Source organism: Setaria viridis, chromosome 9 (assembly GCF_005286985.2).
Source record: "Setaria viridis chromosome 9, Setaria_viridis_v4.0, whole genome shotgun sequence".
Lineage (NCBI taxonomy): Eukaryota > Viridiplantae > Streptophyta > Magnoliopsida > Poales > Poaceae > Setaria > Setaria viridis.
Window position 1 is genome coordinate 382,028 of NC_048271.2, and position 21,311 is coordinate 403,338.

The following is a 21,311-nucleotide window of genomic DNA, read 5'->3' on the forward strand; positions in this document are numbered from 1 at the left end:
ATCCAATCCTCCGAAGAGAAGTTACACCTGACGAATTGCTTGCAGCACTAAACAGTAGATGCAACAAAGCTACGTAGCCCCAGTGTTTGGTGATTTGCTTGTTCCGTTGTTTTCCCATGTACTACCTCCGGTTTCATATATTTTACTGTCAATCTGTTAATATACAAAAAGGGAGGTAGTATTTACTGTCAATCTGTTATGCAATTGGGAGGATCGGTCAATATCAACACTACAAATGCATATGTGACACCATTCTACACTATCAATCAGGCTCTGCAAGGATAATTCACAGGCAAACAATAAAACACTATAAATCAGGCTCTGCACGCTACTCTTTCCCTTGTGCGACACTAACCTATCAACAAGCAAGTAATCTTGTTCACTGATCAGATCGACAAGTAGTGAGGATGATCAAGGTAATAGTGACGCTTAGGAAGAGGAATGGCCACACGCAAGGCACGCCAGCACCTTGGACGCGAAGCTGCTCTTGTTCTTCTCCGGCGAAGACGACGGCGTCACCGTGGGGATGTGGGACCCGTCCTCGCCGCACTTGTTGCAGCGGTCGCACTCGTCCAAGAAGGCCCTGAAGGCGTCGACGCAGTACCTGGCCGCCTCCGCCACCGTCATGCTGTCGGCGAGCTTGTTCGGGTACGAGTCCTTGGTGTGGTCGCCGTTGAGCACCGCGGCGAGCTGGACCAGCTCCTCCTGGAACTCCGACAGCGGCGCATGCTCCACCGCGGCCGTCCGCCGCAGCTTCACCGGCTCAGGCAGGGTGACTGGACAGTCGGTGCGCGGCGTGTCGCGGGTGAGCACGGAGTCGAAGGTTCCCGCCCATGCGTCGCGCCTGGTGAGGAAGCCGTCGAGGTTGAAGATCTTCTTGACGGTGGCCGGGATGGAGGAGTGCTCGAACTCCGAGGTAGGGTACGGCCCCGACGGCGGCCCGTGCAGCACGGTTCCCGGCTCGATCCACGGCGAGACGAGGAGCGCCGGGACGCGGACGCCGAGTCGGTCGAACTGGAAGCAGAAGGGCGGCGCGCTGGCGATGCCGTCGGGGCTGGGCACGCCGGCTGCGGGTGTGGGGACGTGGTCGTAGAAGCCGCCGTGCTCGTCGTAGGTGATGACGAGGAGCGCCTCCCCCCACTGGGGGCCGGAGCGCAGCGCCTCGTAGACCTCCTTGACGAAGCGCTGGCCCTCGGCGACGTCGTGGGAGGGGTGGTCGTCGTTGCCGGGGAGGATCTTGAGGTCGAAGTAGCGCTGCTCGACGACGACGTAGTTGGGCAGCTTGCCCTCCCGGCAATGGCGCCGGAAGTCGAGGTCGAACGGGTGGAAGTTGCCGGCGTACTTGAGCTGGCGCAGGTTCCGGTAGAAGAGCGTCGACGGCGGGTACTGGTAGTAGATGCCGAAGGAGAAGCCCTGGTCATGGAGGTTGTCGAAGATTGTCCTCTGCGGCAGGCCCCAGACGAGCTGCTTGGTGTCGTTGCTGACGAGGCCGTGGGAGGTAGCCGAGTGCACGAACAGCCGGTTGGGCTGCGTCGACGCCGGCACGGACGCGAACCACCGGTCGCACACGGCGAACTCGCGCACCAGCTCGCGGTACACGGGGACGGCGTCGGGGAGGAAGCCGCTCATGACGGTGTCCGCCATGCCGGGCTTCTCCTTCTCCGCCTGCTGCACGAAGCCGCTCATGGGCGGCGCAGGCACGCCGGGCGGGGTGATGGGGGTGGCGGCGGCGTCGGCGAAGGCGACGCCGTAGACCTGCTCGTAGATGGCCTGGATGGAGTGGCCCGGGTCGGGGTCCACGTACTGAGAGCGGTCGCTGAAGCGGACGGCGCGGGAGGAGGGGTCGGAGGCGTCGACGTGGTTGGTCTCGTCGCCGGTGACGCCGTCGATGTCGGTGTTGATGGACTTCTTCATCCACCCCAGCATGTGGTCGAAGGAGCGGTTCTCCTGCACGAGCACCACCACCGTCTTGATCTTGCCCGCCATTGGTTGTGTTGTTTTCTTCTTGGATCGATCAATGTGTTGGTGATGGATCGATACAGCAGCTGTCGATGATCTTGGCAATTCCGATATAAAAAGAGTGCATGGAGATGGAGTGTAGAGACGGAAGATTTGCTGGGCTACATAGATGCTGAGCGGATATTCTAGCGTGGATGAAATGGACAGTCCCGCGTGCAAGGAAAAAACTATAACAAACAAAATAATGCAGGGATCGGAACGGAAGAAGGTTGTTGAGAAGGATCGGACAGCAAGACAAGGAAGTCGCTTGATGCTTTAGAAGATGGGGGTTAGTTTTCTTGATCGAATACTATAGGTAGCAAGCTAGAACAGAAATCATGGGACCTACTAGCTCTGTAAACGTTTCTTTTGGGTTCACAACAGTGAAAAAGCACATTTTATATTATTAAAATTGCAAAAACGGGACGCAACCGCGGCAGCCAACTCACACGCCTACCATTGCCCATTTGGGCTCCTGCTGCTGCTTTTGCTTCACACCTGGATACTCCGACGCAAGGACGAGAGCGACTAGAGACAGACCGACCAGAAAACACAAGTTGTCTCTTTTCGATTCCGTGCAGCAACCTGCTACATCTCTTTCTCATTTGCTTATGCGTCCAGGAAAAACCAGGGTGTGCCCTTGGATCGATGCTTCAAAGTTTGGATCCTTGATGACGAATCCAACTCCAACCATGAGAGTCAGTGGGTGCTGAGGCATTGTAACCAACATCTAGGGATGGTGATACCGCGCTGCAGCTACTTGGACAAAAAAGTGCGTGGCCCTTGGATCCTAGAAGACATCAACTACAGTGAGGATCGCAAATTAGGTCTTGATGAAATGGGCATGTGCTTAATGGAAAGAGGAGAAACCGCTGCAGCACCAGTAAAACAGCAATTTGATGAAGTTGATTTTACTCTAGATAGCACCACTCCTGAGGACACGACGCGCGACGGGTACACTGATGGTTTGTGGGTATTTGGATTCCATCCTTACAAAGAGGTTGTCTCTTGGTTGAGTTGGAAAACCATTGGCAGAAATAATATCAAAACATGGAACAGAATTTTACCAGAGGCCAGTGAATATATTAATCTCGAAGTTGAATGGGTTACATGAATCAAGAAGCCCATCCACTTCATATTTAAAAGAATCTAAGAACAACCCAAGTGTAAGCCCAGCTTTCCAGTAATTGAACATGGTAACCATGTTCCTGATCCTACCAAGAAATCCAAAGGAAGCGCTGTACATCAGTGCGCCAATACCCTCCACAATGGCAACAGCAAGTCCGGCTGACAATATATCCCAGTCACCTGTTTGCCCAATGACAGTAGCAAATGCCGTAGCACAATAAAATCCAATCAGAAAGAACATGATCTTCGTTGCTAGCCCTTTCCTTGCTTTCTTCAGCTTTGCAGAAAACTTGTTCCAGAAAGATTGAATTGCACTGAAAAGGCGAGTGCTATTGCCTGGTTGGCCACTGCTATCATCTGACATAGTCCTGATGGCCCATTGCATCTGCCTACACAAAGAATGAAACATTTTTATGTAAATGTACTAAGGCATTGTTGAAAGAAAGATGATAGTTTTTTTTTTCTAGACAGGTCGGCAGATTGACAAAGGACGATGTATAACTGAAGAAAATGAGAGCACATGATTAAAGGGGTGAGCAATTGCTGCTCAAACCATACGATTAACAGTGAACTGACTGAGATGGCATATTTAGGATTATCTATGAGCAAAATGCCGGAAGCAGACACACCTAGTGCTACTAGTTATGTTAAGGCATGAATAGTTTTGAATCTTTCTAGTGAAGGTGTGTACAACTACAGATATGCCAAACTAAGAAAATAATGTAAAAACTCAGATGTATGCAGTGTGCAGGCACAGAGCAATGCACAGATTGGATTCCAACTTTGGAACCTAGATTTGGTTCCTTGGTGTGTTTACATACATTCCCTAGACTCAGTAATTTGACTTTAAAATTGAGTCCTGCCGTATGGTGTATCCGAACTGCATAGCTTTCCAACAGTGAAAGACATGAGAGAGACTGATTGCTAGGATTCCAATCGAAAGCTAAAAACACAGAGCACCCTAACAATCTGTACCTGACCACGAGAATTAGCATATAAGCATAATCATCTCGCTAAGTGTCTGCTCAAATGTGCATCGGCCACGTTGACGACATTACACACACCCTGCATCTAACTGTTTCGGTCATGCGAACGAACCTTGAGTTTCTGCGGTAGGAAGGAGATGCCCACAGCAAGGAAAAGGTCCCTGGCTTCTCCCAGCGGCAGGAAACGGCTCCCCTCCGAACGCGGGATGCAGCAAGTAGCCTCGATCCAGAGCATTCCGACCAGCACGGCGACTTGGCGGCAACCTCGCACAAGGCGAGACCTGACATATGCGGCCGGCGGCTACTGACCAAGCATCTGCGCTGCAAAATTCAGAAAAATCGACATTTTTATCAAACATTTCATCCGCGGCCGAGGTAAAATAAGCCAATCGGAAACAAATCCAATTATCTTGAGCTCGTTTTCCAGCGATTCAAGGTGGTCTGAAGCGGCCTCCCATGGCCAGCCACCGAGCTTGCCTCCATCTAGGCAACTCACGAGAAGCATAAGAAGGAAGAGGAGTGTGGCTGCGGGGTGCTAACCTGTAACTAGGCTCCTCGTCGATCGGCGGCGGGGTCACTGGTCAGTCACCACCGGAGCCGGCGGTTGGCCCGGCGGCCGCAGTCGCCGCGGCCCCGTGGCGGCGGAGAGAGATGAGAGGGTTGGATGGAGTAGGAGGAGGCGAATGGACCACCAAACCGGCCGAGCCCGCCCGAGAAAGCACCTGTTGGGCCTGATGGGCCCAATGCATATAATCCACGGGCCTTATTCTAACCCAGTTGGGCTTCTTCCTCCCGTGGGTCGTTTCCTGAAGGAGAGAGAGAGAGAGGGCTTAGGCTGAACTGAACCCCAGCGAGCAGCGACCCAGCGACCGAGGCGGCGGCGGCGTGATGCAGTTCCTCCGAAGCGGCGGCGGCGGCGGGGGTGGCGGCGGGTTCGGAGGGGCCGCGTGGGAGGTGGTGCGGCGGCACTTCTCTAGGAAGCGCTCGGTGGATGTGCGGCGCATCAACCCCAAGGTGCCCAAGGAGGAGGCTGTCGCCATCTCCGGCCGCCTCCTCCAGATCCTCTCCGACCACGGGCCCCTCACCGTCGGCAACACATGGAACCACGCCAAGGTACAGCAACGGCAACACGCTACTATCCCCCATCAACCTACTATGTAGTAACCTTCGTCAAATTCCTGGAAATCCCCCGTCTGTTGTCCTGTTCGTCATTCAGAGCCAGCAGCGGTGATTAGAACAGCTATGCACTAGACGGCTTTGAAGTAGAAACCTGGCCTCTCAATGAGACAATGACTACGAATTACTGCGCTAGCTAGTGGCATTTGGGGAAGCAAATAGTAGGTACTGGCAGTGAATTAAAAACAGATTACAGACTGTGATAGTATTATCGTTCTTCTGTGGCACTGAGCCATCCACCTGTTGATCGGAGCATATTCCATTCCAGCAGCTAGATGGGAATCCCGGGAAGTTTGAGTTTAGCGACTTCTGAGTTGTTACAGCTTTGGGGTTTTGGGTGCAGTTTTATAGCAGTATCTTTGCAATTGCAACTTTTCTATATTTAATTCCATTCCATAGTTTTGTGTAGCTTGTTCAGCCTTAGTTGAAGCAGCAGTTTTATGCGCAATATAGGTGCTACTTATCACGCTTAGATTTTGATCCGTGAAAAGGTGGTAACTGATGACAGATACCTATCAGTAATATTTAGTCAGATGGTAATTAAATGGAACCGTATGTCATGTATTTTCAACTGAATGACCATATGTTCATATATAAACAGGATTGTACTACTAGGTAACTTATGGTGTCAAATTAGGATTATCTTGTTCATAAGAATTAGCTGATGATGATTTGGAAGTATAGATACCTAAAATATACCAGCGAGGGAAATAACACTTGTTCTTAGGTGCCCTGTGTATTTTATGTGTTTTATAATTCTACGGATCTAAGAATCTACAACATATTTGTGAAATCCTCATTGTCCTTATTGACAGTGTGCAGCACATGCAGCTGATCAAAATCCCTTATACCCTGTATTCTCACTTTTTACTCACTGTTTTCATGTCACTTGTGAACATTGACAATCGTTCTGTTCATTCTCACATGATGCATCTCTTTACTTTCCCATCTGTAGTTTAACGCTTGCTCACATATTGATTAGACTTACCCTGTCATCTTTCTCTGTTTTAGCTTAGCTTAACAGCAGGAGGTATAGCATGTGAGTTTGACAGTTACGTGCTTGTTGTCTGTTGCCTTGCAAAGAGCTTTACACTGATGTGGCATATTTTGCAACAGGATGCTGGTATTAGTGGCCTGAACAGCAAGACTCACATGAAGATCTTGCTGAAATGGATGACAGGAAGGAGGATTGTTAAGCTGTCATGCGTGCAGGTCGGCAACGCGAAGAAATTTCTGTACTCCCAGTACACAGAAAGCTCCGAGGCACCTAAGGAGGCCAGCTCTTCATCAGCGCCGCAAGAGGCCTCTGCCCAAGGAGGGAAAGGGAAAGCCACACGAGGGCAGCTGAAGAAGCAGGCCGCAGCTTTGCACTGATCATCAGTGAGCAGAGCGGGCAGGACATGTTTGATGTTACGCTTTTTGGGGATTTTGCTTCCGTTTCCTGGAGCAAAGGAAGGTTTTGCCTTGATCATGTCATCCAAAATAGAAATAGAAACGCGATGGACCTTTGAAGCAGTGTGTTGTAGTAGGACACTTTTGAGCGATGTTAGGCGAATTATGGGCTGCCAAAGCATTTGTGAACTGGAATAATTTGTAACCATCTCGAGATCATGCTGTGCGATTCGTATGTTTCAGGTTGTCCTCAATTCTTAACGGGTAACGGGGATTGGATCCTATTCCTATCATGTGTTCGTCTATCTGAGTTGGGCAGTTGTGGTGGTTCGGATTTCAGAGATGGTGGCAACCGCGGTCTCTTGTCCTCACAGATGGGCCACGAGGATGGCACAATGGCTCGGTGTCCTGCCTGTGCTGCTGTGATGTTGCAAGATTGAGCTGGAGTCATTCGTTCTTAGAGTCAACCTTACCTTGTGGAGGAAGATGGTTGGGGTTGTAACGACCTTGTCCAAACTTCGGCAGGTACTACGTTTTGAACGATATTGGCCGAACTTGCAGTCAGCAGCTGGTTCTGGTAGGACCTGAAATTCTTACACCGGGGCCCTTCTTCAGTTCCTGTTCTGTAGCCTGTACTGTACTGAACTGAACGATGAGCTTGGCAACGTAGGACTGGCAGGCAGCCCGGGAGCCGAGGCTGACGGCGGCTTCCACCGGCGTCGCGTCGCGTGAGTTGGTTGGCCAATCATTTGCGTGCTGCTGCGATGGCGTCTCCTCCGACGACCTGCCTTTCCCACCTCTCGCCGCCAGCCCTAGCGGGCGGAGGGAGTATAAAACCCCTCCTCTCACCAACTCGCAGGCAGCAGCACCACCACAACAACCAGACCAAACCCATTCCACCCCCCACCCGCCTCGCCGCAGATCTGCTCTGCTTCAGCCACCGCCCTCCCTCCCTTCCTATGGCGCCGGCATTGCCCCGCGCCGCCCTCCTCCTCGTCCTCTCTCTCCTCCTCGCCTCCGCCGCGCGGTCCCAGGAGGAGGCCTCCAGCCCCGTCTCCGAGCCCCCCACATCCGCTGCCTCCCCTCTCCCCCGCGACTCCGTCGCCGACGACACCGAATCCGAGCTCTCTCCAATCTCCCAGCCGCCTACCGCCTCCGCGTCCGCCCCTGCAGCCGCAGACGCCGCCGCCCGCTCATCACCTCCGGCTCCGACCGAGACCTCCCCAATCCCGGCTCCCTCCGACTCGCCGGCGCAGGCGCCGTCCTCCGTTCCGCCCACGCACCCGCATTCCGCTGCTCCAGCGCCCACGCCCGCCGCCGACAAGGAAGCTGACGGCGAAAAGGACAAGGAGAAGGACGACGAGGAGGACGACCGCAAGTCCTCCGCCCCCGCTCCGGCCCCAGCCGCCGAGGAGATTAAGGCCGCGAGCGCCGCCGCCGAGCAGGGCAGCGGGGATGGCGAGGACCACGAGGAGATGAACGGCGGCAAGAAGGCCGGCGTGGTGGTGGGCGCCTTCACGGCCGCCGCGGTCGTCGGGCTGGGCTGCTTCGTCTGGAGGAAGCGCCGGGCCAACATCCGCCGCGCCAGGTACGCCGAGTACGCCGCGCGCCTCGAGCTCGTCTGATCGACCAATCTCCCACTTCACTTGACGAACGGTGGATCGGATCGGATCGGATCAGATCATACATACATGCTAGCTACTATTAGTAGATTATTACTACAATCGGAGGTCATATACGATACGCACGCAGCCCTGAAATGCATGATTCCTGGATAGATCGTTCATTGTTTCTTCTTCTTCTATTCTATTGGTATGTGTAATTCTTTGGTGATGCCGAGAGGAATAATCATCCGATACATGCATTATTGATATGGAGATGAGGAGGATACATTTTTGTACACATTAGTATGCTTGTTCCTAGTGCTACGACATTGCCGATTCTTGTAATCATTGGTACTGCTGTCGATTGAATTCATATCTCAGTTCGAAACACTACTATAACTGTAATCAAGCGCATTGGTAGGAACAGTATTCAGATCCAAAGTGCTCCTTGCACAGCATCTCTGTGCGTGGTTGTTGGAGGCCTGAGATCTATTTTATTGCGTCAAGGGACCTCCTCCTCCCTGTGGTTTTGGATCGCGGCGCCATGAGAGCACACCAACGCGGCATCTGAATCCTTCTCGAGCTTTCTGATGCTCTCTTTTTCCTTTTGAAGCAAACTTTCTGATGCTCTCTGCATGGAGTAGTTGTATGTCTCAACCCAAACAACTAATCTCTTGAGCTACCGATTATGTTGACAAGTACTCGAATGGGGATGGTACTCCGTCAAAGTACGATGGGTATTTGTTGCTCACTCCACAACGTAATTTGAGACATTTCAGGTCCCAACTTTCTGCAGTCTAAGCCAGAAATATTGTGGGATGGATTAGCCTAAAAATTCATTAGGAACAGTGTATCCATGATCCCATCGCCTGCATGCTTCTTAACTCGTAAGGCATGCTTTTGTTTAATACTAGCTAGCACGGTATGGTATCCTTTACTTAGTTTGAACGATATCGTCCTTTTGTATGGACACCGTGACGGTCTCCAGCTGTTGTTCGTTTCAAGCTCTCGCGGTCGCGGCATCACAAAGTCAGGACGGGCACGGGCACGGATCGAACCACTGATGAACACGTGCGCGCGCTCCATTGTGCATCTAGACCTTTCCAAGAAATCGATCACCGGCTTCGAGGCGTTGACACTTTGACATCAAAACAACGAGACGTTCAAGCAATGGGCCAGTGGTCAAATCTCGCATACTTTACAGTTCAAGTACCCCATAACATGAAGCTCTCGTATCACCGGTCAAAGCATGTGTCATCCATGTCCCCAAACATACAGACAGATCCCTAAACTTGCTAATCATGCTATATAAGTCCCAAATTTTTACAACTTGACTTAAACTGCCTGCGTGGCACGCTGACATAGACTTAAAATGCCTACGTGGCGTGCTGACCGTACTTATAACATGGACCCAATGTGTGGGACCATGTGTCAGCCTATCTTTCCACTCCTTTTCTCTCTTCCACTCTCTCCACATCTCCTCTGATCCTCCGCCGTCTCTCTCTCTCTGATCCCCTTCGGCCCTTCCCCATCGCCTCATGCGCCGCGCCTCAAAGCAGAGGATAGCCATGGTGGCCTCAATGCTGACGTAAGGTGGGGAGGAGAGCGCCCGGTGGAGGGTGGAGCTCGAGATCCCGCCGGCGCCGCTCCATGCTTCCTGCTCCAACTCGCGCCTCGCGCAGTAGCCGCCCACATCGTCAGGCTGCCACATCCGAGTGCCGCAGCTGCATCTCTCACTGCGCAAGCTCCAGGTGTGGGTGCAAGCTTCAGGAGGCCGCGTGACCTCCAGCATCCAAGCTGGCGGGTCGGCAACGCAAGCTCCGGGCGGTGTGGCGAGCTCCGAGCGGAGGGGTGTCGGGGTCGTAGGGGCGTCGGGCGGTATGGTCGAGGAAGCGAGCGATAGCAGCTCGATGTCGATGCTATGCTGCGCCATCTTGGCTATTGCGAGCTTGCGGGTTGCGGCCGCGGTCCAGATTGCTGCATAGCAGCGCAGCCATGGCGGAGACTCCGGCTAGCGTCGTGTATTGGCTAGTAGCGGGCAGCGCGACGGCTCGAATTTGACGCCTCGAAGCCAGCCGCGTTTGTTTTGGTGCTTTGCTCGAGCAGGGAGGATGAGGGATGGTGGCTTGCGCCTTGGATTTATGGAGAAGAGCGAATAGAGTATAGAGTTGTTGCTATTTGTTTCGGTGGAGAAGGATCAAAGAGAGAGGAGATGGCGTGCTGGAGAACCATGGCTGGCTGAGCTGCTCAGGGAAGAAGAAATAATGCAGCTGCTGTTGCTTAGTCCGTGGCAAAAGGAAAACATAACAAAAACAAACGGGAGAGCACATGGGCTCCACATGTTGGATCCATGTAAGCACAGTCCGCATGGCACGTAGATGGTTTAAATTAAATCACTAAGATTTAGGACTCGTATGGCAGAATTAGTAGGTTTAGGCATCTATTAGGACTCATATGGCAGAATTAATAAGTTTAGGCATCTATTTGTACGTTTTGCGAGTTTAAGAATCGGAATGGCAATCTTGCGAGTTTAGGAATCGGGATGGCAGTCTTGCAAGTTTTAGGATCGGTGGTATACCCTACTCTTTTTTTTTTATAAAGTACTCTTTTTTTTATAAAGAAAGTTCTTGTACTTGGAGTCCATCCTTTGAAGCAACGGAGTGAGTGAATTGCATTTGGAACTACTCCAACAGAAACGACGACAGCTGACGGGGGCGCAAATTCAGGTTCCTATGGCACGCTTCTCAAGTCTCAACCCTTTATATTCAGCTGCCCGCCCATCAAGCTGTCAGTCATGTTCTGTTTCTTTCTTTCCACGGCCCCAAAATCAGAGCCTGAATCCTTCAGTAGCAACAACTCTCCGATAGTTGACAGCAAGCTTTCAAGCGACAATACTGTAATCCGAACGAAATTCATACGCAGAAACTTAGGATTGGTTCTCTAAGTGGTGGAGCCAGCCATGGCTCCTAGAGGGATTCTTCTTCTTCCTCCTTTCTCCTTAACATGGAGGGGGGGACTCAAGAGTTCCATTGTTTTTGGATGGTAGAGGGGCTTGAGGCCCCCTCTCCCCCCGACCCACCGCTGGATCCGCCACTGGTTCTCTCCTACTCTTGTTCTAGTTTGCATAGTCAGTTCAAGCATATCACTGCATGCCCAGCCCCCGACCAAACATTTTTAGTCCACCCTAAGCTATGGACCAGTACAGATCCCAGGTGTTATGGTAAAATGGGGGCATCACCTGCCATGCGGATCTACCATACTACAATTCAACACTACAGGTTTCCTTGCACGTGCTGAGGAGCAAAAAAACCACCATGCCTCAACACAAGACTAGCAATCTAACATCAGACTATGATTTGTTGTCAGCCGTTGCCTTCAGAGCATCCTCGGCTGTAACTCTCTGCGGTACGAAATCTGTTGAAAGAAAATGAGGAACCGACCAGTCAGTCCGCCATGACTTATGCAGCAAAGCAGCAGTGTACGTTCGTTCCCAAAAAAAAAAGATTTAAACGAAATGATGAGCAGCACTTACCTGAAAGAAACTTCAAACCCTTCTGGGTGCAGACAGCTGTTGCTGGAAATTGAGGGCAGAGGTGTGGCATCAGATACACCAACAAAAAAAAAATAACAGATGAAAACAAAAGGTGTTACTAGTCAAACCACAGGGAAAAAGGTTCGATTTTCATGGTGATTCTGAGATGAGTGCGAGGGGAGCACAGCTAGGACTAGGATGAAAGATGCTGACTTCATTCACATCTATCTAAAAAATTACTAGTCTTTAATGCATGGAAATACATGACATGTTTAGGGGTCTATTTTTCCCATGAGAGCAAACTTTAACAGATTCACAGCTACGCACTAAGGCCCACAAGAACAAACAAGGATGAAATATATTGGCATCTGTAAGCTGTTCAGGGACCAGCTGTATCTCCACGTATCATTGGTGTGCTGTGCATTATCTACACTGATTGTTTTCCTTTACTGCATAGCGATGCTTGACTGAAAAAAAGAAAGGTTCCTCTAACCACATGTGCACAATGGCATGGTTTTTCCAGGGAATGGTGTTTATAGATCCACACAACAAAAAGATATGAGAAGCCTTCAACATTTGCACAGTTATGTAATCAAAAACGGATTAAACAAATTATTAACCTTGAAGATCCATCTGTACTCAGGTCGTCTTACTAGATAACTCATATTCCACCAATCTGGGGGTCTTTTTGTGTGGTGTTTGTATGTTTTACGGACTTCTTCCGCTCTTACTTAAATATGGTCACAAGTTGCACCTTTAGTTGCCTTTTTAAGCATAGACGATGAAGAAATACTGTAAATTGACAGGAAGAAAGGACCAACTTACAAAGATTATCGTAAATAATCGACTTCTTACGATCCTTCAGGGCATTGCGATAAGCGTCCTCTGCAAACTTCCCCAAGAATAACTCCTGCAGTTACAAGTGTGACTACAATATCAATTGAAATTGCAGAAACATTGCAAGCACCAAATATCAGCAGGTATTCCCAATTTTATGAATGATACAGAAATGCATGCTGCAAGTTGCGATAGTAGTATAACCAGTCAACCATTGTTTTTCTCCAAAAATAATGAAGAAGCTAGTTCTTTGTCAGATTCTATGTTAAGGTACTCACCAACAATCTCTCTATAATTCATGTCTAGCTACACCTTGTAAATGCAAATCATCAACAAAACGGAAATTAAAACCGATTTCTCCAATAACTAATTCACAGAGTTTTCTGCCTAGTTTATGAATTGTGAAAGGAAATGGGATCAACTAACGTCAACAGAATCAAGCCTAGATAGTAGATACCATGCATTCTATGGAGAATGCAGTCAGCTAAAGATGGCTTATTACCATGGAGACTACAGACCAGTTGATAACATAACGCTTCAAACAGATGAACATAAGTCAAAAGTGACAGACAACAAATATGGAACCCCCATACGAGGCCACCAACATTTTGGGTAACACCATTAGTTCCTTAAGTACACTTGGCAGATAAGAATTACTCAGCTGCGACAGACGAATGCTTTGGGCTTAACCTATGCTTTGGTTATGGTGATAGACGGGTTTTTTTTAACCCCAGCCTGAAATTTGCTTCCACACAGAGTCGAACCCAGGACCTGAGGAGTGCTCCTGAGGCCATCTAACCAACTCAGCTAGAGACCCGTTCGCTTTCAGTGCACAAGAATATGATAGACAACAGTACAACACCAATATTTCAGGTAATTCCCAGCAAAACAGTGAAGACACACTAGGAAATCTCTTCATAATGCCACTAGCTATCAAGTTTGATGGGGAAACATGTTCCTGAGACTGCACTAACGCTGTGAGAATCAAATCATCAATCCTAAACCATAGCAATCACATAGAATGGTATGATGTTTTAATCCTCCAATGTCTAACTGCTAGAAAATGATTCATGTCTAGTTACACCTTGTAAATGTAAATTATCGACGAAATGGAGCTTAAACCAATTTCTTCAATATCTAACTAACAGAGTTTTCTGGCCAATCTATGCCTTGCGAAAAGGAAATATGGTCAACAAACACTAGCAACAAGCCTAGATAGTGGACGCTGTGTGGAGAACCAAATCAGCTAACAATGGAATGTTATCATGAAGACCAGTAAACAATGTGATGCTTGAAGCAAATGTACAAAAGTGACAGACAACAAATCTGGAAACCCCACACAGGGCAACAAACATTCTCTCTGGAAGACATCATAGCTCCGTAAATACACTTGGTAGGCATAAATTACTAGGCTAATATGATCTAATTAATGAAATCCCACAACTCAGTAACACGAACCTAATGTGTCAGTACACAAGAATGCGATAGACAATAATATAACACAAATGTTTCAGAGAAGTCCCTGCAAAACAGTTAAGATACGCTAGGAAAGGTTTCATAAATCCACTAGGAAAGGTTTCATAAATCCACTAGCAAGTTTGAAGGCAACTCGTTTCCATATAAGGTAAAGGTGTATCCATTCACAGTGCAGAAACACAAATCGGGCAGGATGGATTCAGGTGAGAATATGTTCATTATGTTACAACTGACAATATCTAAGATAATTCATCGAACACCTTGTAGGCGCCAATAGCATCACCACAGTAGATCTTAATAACTCAATAGAATCAATCCTAATTCCTCATTCCTCAACCATTGCAATCGGATAGAATGATATGATGCTTTAATCCTCCATTACCTAATTGCTAGCATAAACCATTGCATTTAGAGTAGAAACGAGGAAATGTGGAGGAGGGGGGCCATACCGATGCCTTATTGATGAGGAAGACAGCCTCATTGGCTGCGCGGATGGTGGCGTCCTCGGCCCGCATCAGCTGCCGCACCCGCGCCATCGGGAAGCTGCACGAACCCATGCCGGCCGCAGCCGCCTTCTGGTCCTTCCTCTTCTTCACGGGCGTAGATGCGGGCGCATCCCCATCGCCGGACGCCCTCTTCGGGCTCCTGAGCTCCTTTGGGGGCTCATCGTCACCACGCTTTCTCTTCGTCGGCGTGGGCTTCTCGCGCTTCTTCATGGGCGAGGTCGCGGGCGCCGCGGACTTCCGCACTTTGCCCGGTGACTGCTGCTGCTTCTTCGGCGTGGGCGCGGGCTTGTCGGCTTTGCCGGTTGATTGCTTCTTCTTCGCGGGCGTCCCAGGCTTCTCCGGCTTGCCGGGTGACTGCTGCTTCTTAGCGGGCGTCGCGGGCTTCTCCGGCTTGCCGGATGACTGCTGCTGCTTCTTCGAGGGCGTCGCGGGCTTCTCCGGCTTGCCGGATGGCTGCTGCTTCCTCGATGGCGTCGCGGGCTTCTCCGGCTTGCCGGATGGCTGCTGCTTCTTCGCGGGCTTGGGTTCCTTCCGGGGTTTGGGCTCCGGGCCGTCGCCCTTCTTCCTCTTCTTCGCAGGCGTCGCCGCGTCGCCGGACGCCTGCTGCTTCTTACGCTTGCTGCCCTCTTGGGGCTCCGGCTTGTCGCGCTTCTTCTTGGCGGCCGCCGGCTTCTCCTTGGTGATTTTGCGAGGTTTCGGCGCCGACCGCGCCTTGGCGCTGGCGGCTGAGGCCTCCTCCGAAGCTTGCTTGGCCCGGCCCTTGGAGCCGGGGGTGGCGCTGCCGTTGCGCTGGGTGGAGGGACGGGCGGGCTTAACTGGGGTTGCCTTCTTCCCGGCCATGGCGCGCCCGCCGCCGCCGCCCTTAACCCTCGCCGCGAGCGGAAAAGCGGTGGTGGTGCGCGGCAGAGCGAGAGGGGGAGTTCAAAATTTCTAGGAGCCGCGCGGGCGCTTCGGGAAACAAATGGAGGAATGGGGAAAGAGCAAACTGGGTTTGCTTTCACATTTCACTGTGTTCATGTGAGAGGAGCTTGCGTTAAGGGCCACTTTGGTACAGCTTAGCTCGCTCTAGCTATCCACTGTATTGTTCATCGAAACCTCTTTTCTCTCTCCTTCCCTCCCCCTCATAAAACTAAGGTCCTGTTTGGCATGGCTCCAGCTCTAGGTGGAGCTGCTCCACTTCAGAACTTCTGGTGGAACCAGCTCTACTCCAAAACTCCAGAAATAAAATGGGGTGTTTGGCTAGATGGGTGCTCTCAGCTCCAAAAAAGACCGATTTCAGTGTAGATTGCCATTGTTGCCCCCCAATTCAAGCCCCACTTGTCATACGCCCCGACAAACAGCTGCGTGCCTACCTCGAAGATACTGGTAGCGACGTCCTCGCCGTACGCCACGGACGCGCTGCCGCGACCGCCACTGGCGTCATTGGCCACGGCGACGGCGGCGACGGGACGGGGCGGCGATGGGCGGCAGGCGGGGCGGCAACGGGTGGCGGGGAGGCGGTAGGCTACAGGTGACGGGGGTGGGGAAATAGGCACGGGTGGGAGCTCGGGACGAATAGAATGAAACGTTTTTTTGTAACCAGTGGCATTGGTGGGTAATTACCCACCAACTCCACGAGGAGGTTCGAAATAGAGAGTTTTGGAGTAGCAAAAGAGGTGCTCCAAAACTCTACCTCCATTTGCACTACAGCTCCATGGAGTTGGCTGCTCCATGGAGTTTTGGAGTTGAAGTGTTTGACTAGATTTTTTGGTGGAGTTGCTGGAGTTCTGGAGTGGAGCCATGCCAAACAGGCCCTAAGAGGACACCCCTGCCACCTATAATGATTGGAGCTGGAGTCGGGAGAGCTCAGTCAAACTGATCCTAAATCGGAAAAAATGACTTACTTCAAGAATTTTTGAGATTTTAATCAAATTTCAAACGATTTGAATTCTACCTATCTAAACATGACAAGATGTGAAAAATATAAAACTAAATATATCCTTCACCTCAATTTACGCACGATTATTAAGTTAGGCAAAACAATTAAAGTGGTTGTGCATGCAAGCTAAGTGTAGATGGATTAGATGAGTTTGCCTAACTAAATCGGCTAGTGAAATTACCCGGCATACTTACACACCTTAGATGGAACTTTATTTATCGAGTACCTTCGTTGCTTAAATCATTATAACTTTCTACCCAATCCATCGCCGCAATCGTTAATCTTGCTAACCTTAACGGTCCGATCGTAAACTCAATCTTTTGATTCAATGGTCCGATAGTAAACTCAACCTTTTAATTCTACACTTATATTTTATGAAAGTTAAAAAACCATAGTGAATATAAAACACACGAATAATAAATACAGAAACCACTCGTAAAACGATCCCGGCGTGTCTCCCAAACAAAAAAACCGCTGGCCGGCGGCCATCCCGCAGGGCATTCTCGTTTCTCCACCGCCCCGGCCATAGCCGCACCCCCGATCCGACGTGTACCTCAGACGTGGCGCGCTTCCATTGGGAGACAAACGTCATTACCGCCGACGCAGCTGCCAGGCTCGCAGGTTCCTCCCTGGGGCGCCCACAGGTCAGTGATTGGGAAAGGATTAAGACCCGTCGCCTTCTCCGTCCTCCTTCCCCCATCTCCATCCCCTTCCTCCCCGCCCCTGCCTCTCTGCTCCAACCGCTCTCCGATTTGATCACCGATTGGGGTCGATTAGGGTTTACTAGTGGGAGAGGGAGTTAGGGTTTCGCCGGAGATGGCGCAGGCGGTGGAGGAGTGGTACCGGCAGATGCCCATCATCACCCGCTCCTACCTCACCGCCGCCGTCGTCACCACCGTCGGCTGCACCCTCGATGTACCTTCTCTCCCCGCCTCTCCCTCTCCCACGATCAGGAGATTCTTCTCCTGCTCTGCTGCTAGGATCTCTAATCGCATGATCTGGCACCTGCTCGGTCCTGTGTAATCCGCTCATATGACCTGTTGGCTCGTCCGCGCAGATCATTTCGCCGTATCACCTGTACCTCAACCCGAAGCTCGTGGTGCAGCACTACGAGATCTGGCGCCTCGTCACCAACTTCCTCTACTTCCGCAAGATGGGTATGTGCTCCTTATCCTTACCTTTACCCTAGCCTGCAAGTGCAAGGCGTGAAGGCGACGTGATATCTGACTATATGTTTGGATAGAGTGGTATAGATGCGCACGTTGTAGGGGATACTTGTTTTCAACTGCGAGTGGAGATGTGCCGATTTGTTATGTAAATACCACTCCATTATCCATACTATATACATTTAGTGCATTATGTGCATGGTTATGAAAATCAGTAACCGATAGCCGTTAAGTCAGCCATGTTGTAGCAACAGTGCAGCTTTACCAGACTGATCGTACGGGTTGGCAGTTATTTGGTCACAAGTAGGTGCACTGCTTTTTCTTGTATATGGCATAACAGAAGCTTACATTGGTTCCTAGGGTGTTGTTCGTCAAGTGATGCGATGCAGCACAGTGGATATGTTAGAATGGAAACATTGTGCACACAATGGGGAAGTACCGTACTACCGTGTGCCTTACAGCATGCCATCCATTTATGTTTGTTGGAGCGTGCATGTGGATAACGACAATTTTGACTGGAAAGAATATCAACCTGTTTCATTTGTCCTCTTCCATTAGCCACCAGCAAAATAATCATTGGGTTTCTAACCTCAACCTCTAAGCTTCGTAGTGCGTTGGAAGAGCCACTTTCCCTAGTCTGTTGAGCCTTGTTAATGTGAACTGGATTCAGTGCCATCAGTCTTAATTGTGTGACACGTGCTGCTTTAAGTGCCATGCCTTATGAAGAGCTTGTGCATTGAAGTGCACAATGTACAGATTTTATTTATGATCATGCTGTATTTCAAATCAAATTCATAATGTTGAAAGCTCTTTTCACCCTTTCAAGGTCAGCTAGGAAGTTGCTATATTGAAAACAATGGTGATAATGGTTATCTAACCACTTATCCAGTTATCACAAAGTGATCGTGAAATGAATTGAGGGACTGGAAAGAACCATTGGTTTGCGTCTGAACATTCAAGCATCTAGAACCAGTGCCTCTGGATATAATGCTAGTTTGTGTATGTTCATTTGATAGCATAGAATGGATATGCATTCTTGGCTTGTTGGATGTGTACGTGTGCACTATTTCCAAACTTGTAAATTTTAATTACTGCTATATTAGCATTGCAACATTTTTCTGCATATTTCAAGTGCTTCAATTTACAATTAAATTTTACTCTTTTCTGCAGATTTGGATTTTCTGTTCCATATGTTTTTTCTTGCACGATACTGCAAGCTTCTTGAGGAGAACTCATTTAGAGGGAGAACTGCTGACTTTTTCTACATGCTCTTGTTTGGTGCTACTGTCTTAACTGGCATTGTTCTTATCGGAGGGATGATACCTTATGTTTCTGAGACATTTGCCAGAATTCTGTTCTTGAGCAATTCATTGACGTTCATGATGGTATGAGACTACCAGTGTTTATAATTTTGAATAAATAGTTCTCAATTCAATGGCTAGGGCACAATTGAGCAAAATCTTACATTAAAAATATTCTCTCTTGGGGTGTCTGATGCAGAACTTTAGTAATAACTCTTTGACTTTTGATATGTGATGGCAGGTTTATGTCTGGAGCAAGCACAATCCCTTCATCCACATGAGCTTTCTAGGCTTGTTCACCTTTACTGCTGCTTACTTACCTTGGGTAAGTGTTCTCCTGCTCCATTTCCTGAATGCCGCACCATTGCATCAGCCCATCTGATGCTCATCTTAAATTATTTTTATGGTGACCATATCTGTATGAATCAATCATCTTTCTCATGCCTGAATGTCGCATAAGATGTGAAATAATGTATTTCTTTTGGTTGCGCATAGATAGCAATTTCTTTATGAATATCCACTACCTGGTTTGGAAGGGCCACATGTCCCAATTCCCACACCTAGTGATTCCAGGCTTTTTTTTTGGATATCCAATGATCAAAATATATGCTCGTGAGAGTTCTAGCTTACTGAGGTTTTGGTATTTATTGATATGTTCTATCTCTCATCATGAAATACTAGTTTCCCTTCACAATTTATGCCTGTAGAAAGAAGCGTCTTTCCTTTACTGTTATTTATTTGTTCTAGAGGTGCCTGAGGTGTGAGATAAATGAATATCGTAACCTCTTAGGTAATCTGATTGAGGAATAAATGCTCATAGGAGTAAATACATATTTGAAATCATTATAAGAAAATGGGGCCATTTCACTTAGAAATGTACAGTAAGTTTCAGGTTAATGAGGGCTAGTGAAACTGAGGGAGCATTATTAATTTGTGTCTTAAAGAACTGCTTTGAATAACTTGATGAGATCTCAACTCCAATCAAGCAGAACATGGTCATTGTCTTAATTGTTTTCTCTTGAATCGCAGGTCCTTTTGGGGTTCTCTATCCTTGTTGGGAGCAGCACATGGGTGGATCTCTTGGTATGTTTCTTCTGGTTCAGACAAGTTTATAGTAATATTGTGATGATGAAATTTGACCATCAAATCTTGCAGGGAAAATCTTTTCTTGATGAATCTATATTTTCCGTGCATGTATATTGGAATAATACTCATTTCCCCCGTATTCCGCCACCCACCACCTGACTACATAAATGTAGCTGATGCCTGATAGCTATTTATTTGCGTTATACTTCTGAAGCTTTTGAGTCTGTATCACTTCTGCTTTTTGCTGCACAACTCCTATTGTCAGTAGATGTTATTGAAGCTTGTTCAACTTGTTAGAAAAAGGTCTGCACAGTACAGTTTGTCCATTTTTCTGCAGAGGTTGGGATCATAAAACTAAATCAATGTGACACAAGATCTTGTATTGATGTTAGGAAAGTGGAGCTACAGCTCTCACTAGATTTACCTCTTAGGATTCAAATTGTTGCACTGTTCTGAATCATGGACTTTTGCCTGTATAGTGTCTGAGTGTCATCATCATCATTCTCTATTTTTTGTAGGAATGAGTGATCTATCTCTAACTGATATCACATTTCTTTGCAGGGTATGATTGCTGGACACGTGTACTACTTTCTGGAAGATGTATACCCACGGATGACTGGCCGCCGGCCCCTGAAGACTCCATCATTCATCAAGGCGCTGTTTGCTGATGACAATGTTGTGGTGGCACGGGCACCCAATGCTGGGGTTGGCGCAGGTGCTAGGTTTGGTGGTATGGGTCCAGATCCCCAGGTCCAATGATGCCCTGAGGCTGCGACAGGTGCGAGAGGCGGCAGTTTGTTTATCAGCTCAAATTGTGATTGTACAAGCCGACGTTCTTGTGTATTTATACAGGCTAGATGAGGAGTTATTGTGCATAACAAAAGATTGGTAGTATCTGAGGCAGCTAAGTTGCTCACCTCTTGGCAAAGGTGGACCGAAATGATCTATGATTGCCAGACAAGCCACCTCATGTTTCTGAAACTTGTTCTTTGCAATGGTTAACATCTGACCTGGTAGGCTGGTACTCTTTCATGGTAATCTGTAGTCTAGGAAACTCTTTCAAACAGAGTTGAGTTTGGTACTTCGGCACCGAGAATTGTATCGAGCGTTGTAATTGCAGAATGGTGCAAGAAATGGCTCTTTAACATCGTGACCGTGGTTGGTTGATTTGCCCTCCCGATTCTGCTGTTTCTGCGATCTGGAGA

At 48.9% G+C, this 21,311-nt stretch overlaps 6 protein-coding genes across 6 annotated transcripts; 3 read left to right on the plus strand and 3 right to left on the minus strand.

The window, feature by feature from the left end:
• Positions 1–162: 162 nt before the first annotated feature.
• Positions 163–2,341, minus strand: LOC117837516 (non-specific phospholipase C4). Its single transcript, XM_034717176.2, has one exon. The coding sequence runs from the start codon at positions 1,984–1,986 to the stop codon at positions 430–432; it is 1,557 nt and encodes a 518-aa protein (XP_034573067.1). The 5' UTR covers positions 1,987–2,341; the 3' UTR covers positions 163–429.
• A 695-nt stretch (positions 2,342–3,036) lies between these two features.
• On the minus strand, positions 3,037–4,814 carry LOC117837522 (uncharacterized protein ycf20). The gene is made up of 3 exons (XM_034717182.1): positions 4,653–4,814; positions 4,225–4,433; positions 3,037–3,515 (listed from the first exon to the last, which is right to left on the minus strand). Exons 2-3 carry the CDS (start codon positions 4,398–4,400, stop codon positions 3,062–3,064), a joined length of 630 nt encoding a protein of 209 aa, XP_034573073.1. The 5' UTR covers positions 4,401–4,433; positions 4,653–4,814; the 3' UTR covers positions 3,037–3,061.
• A 131-nt stretch (positions 4,815–4,945) lies between these two features.
• LOC117837525 (uncharacterized) lies at positions 4,946–6,934 on the plus strand. The gene is made up of 2 exons (XM_034717183.2): positions 4,946–5,225; positions 6,405–6,934. The coding sequence occupies exons 1-2, from the start codon at positions 5,001–5,003 to the stop codon at positions 6,660–6,662; spliced, it is 483 nt and encodes a 160-aa protein (XP_034573074.1). The 5' UTR covers positions 4,946–5,000; the 3' UTR covers positions 6,663–6,934.
• Positions 6,935–7,429: 495 nt separating this feature from the next.
• LOC117837521 (uncharacterized) lies at positions 7,430–8,677 on the plus strand. The gene has a single exon (XM_034717181.2). The coding sequence runs from the start codon at positions 7,445–7,447 to the stop codon at positions 8,303–8,305; it is 861 nt and encodes a 286-aa protein (XP_034573072.1). The 5' UTR covers positions 7,430–7,444; the 3' UTR covers positions 8,306–8,677.
• Positions 8,678–11,216: 2,539 nt separating this feature from the next.
• On the minus strand, positions 11,217–15,720 carry LOC117837520 (uncharacterized). Its single transcript, XM_034717180.2, has 4 exons — positions 14,579–15,720; positions 12,642–12,726; positions 11,817–11,858; positions 11,217–11,698 (listed from the first exon to the last, which is right to left on the minus strand). Exons 1-4 carry the CDS (start codon positions 15,473–15,475, stop codon positions 11,634–11,636), a joined length of 1,089 nt encoding a protein of 362 aa, XP_034573071.1. The 5' UTR covers positions 15,476–15,720; the 3' UTR covers positions 11,217–11,633.
• Positions 15,721–17,186: 1,466 nt separating this feature from the next.
• LOC117836766 (derlin-2) lies at positions 17,187–21,273 on the plus strand. The gene is made up of 6 exons (XM_034716254.2): positions 17,187–17,468; positions 17,611–17,710; positions 18,890–19,104; positions 19,262–19,345; positions 20,050–20,103; positions 20,668–21,273. Exons 1-6 carry the CDS (start codon positions 17,370–17,372, stop codon positions 20,863–20,865), a joined length of 750 nt encoding a protein of 249 aa, XP_034572145.1. The 5' UTR covers positions 17,187–17,369; the 3' UTR covers positions 20,866–21,273.
• Positions 21,274–21,311: the final 38 nt, after the last annotated feature.

Bases quoted from the DNA above. Each gene is read 5' to 3' on its own strand.
- LOC117837516 (XM_034717176.2), bottom strand. From the start codon at position 1,986: ATGGCGGGCAAGATCAAGACGGTGGTGGTGCTCGTGCAGGAGAACCGC.
- LOC117837522 (XM_034717182.1), bottom strand. From the start codon at position 4,400: ATGTCAGGTCTCGCCTTGTGCGAGGTTGCCGCCAAGTCGCCGTGCTGG. The intron at 3,516-4,224 runs GTTCGTTCGCAT...TTCTTTGTGTAG, and splicing joins TCCTACCGCAGAAACTCAAG to GCAGATGCAATGGGCCATCA.
- LOC117837525 (XM_034717183.2), top strand. From the start codon at position 5,001: ATGCAGTTCCTCCGAAGCGGCGGCGGCGGCGGGGGTGGCGGCGGGTTC. The intron at 5,226-6,404 runs GTACAGCAACGG...ATTTTGCAACAG, and splicing joins ACACATGGAACCACGCCAAG to GATGCTGGTATTAGTGGCCT.
- LOC117837521 (XM_034717181.2), top strand. From the start codon at position 7,445: ATGGCGTCTCCTCCGACGACCTGCCTTTCCCACCTCTCGCCGCCAGCC.
- LOC117837520 (XM_034717180.2), bottom strand. From the start codon at position 15,475: ATGGCCGGGAAGAAGGCAACCCCAGTTAAGCCCGCCCGTCCCTCCACC. The intron at 12,727-14,578 runs GTATGGCCCCCC...TTGTAACTGCAG, and splicing joins TCCTCATCAATAAGGCATCG to GAGTTATTCTTGGGGAAGTT. The intron at 11,699-11,816 runs GTAAGTGCTGCT...TTCTTTCAACAG, and splicing joins GGGTTTGAAGTTTCTTTCAG to ATTTCGTACCGCAGAGAGTT.
- LOC117836766 (XM_034716254.2), top strand. From the start codon at position 17,370: ATGGCGCAGGCGGTGGAGGAGTGGTACCGGCAGATGCCCATCATCACC. The intron at 17,469-17,610 runs GTACCTTCTCTC...TCGTCCGCGCAG, and splicing joins CCGTCGGCTGCACCCTCGAT to ATCATTTCGCCGTATCACCT. The intron at 19,105-19,261 runs GTATGAGACTAC...ATGTGATGGCAG, and splicing joins ATTCATTGACGTTCATGATG to GTTTATGTCTGGAGCAAGCA.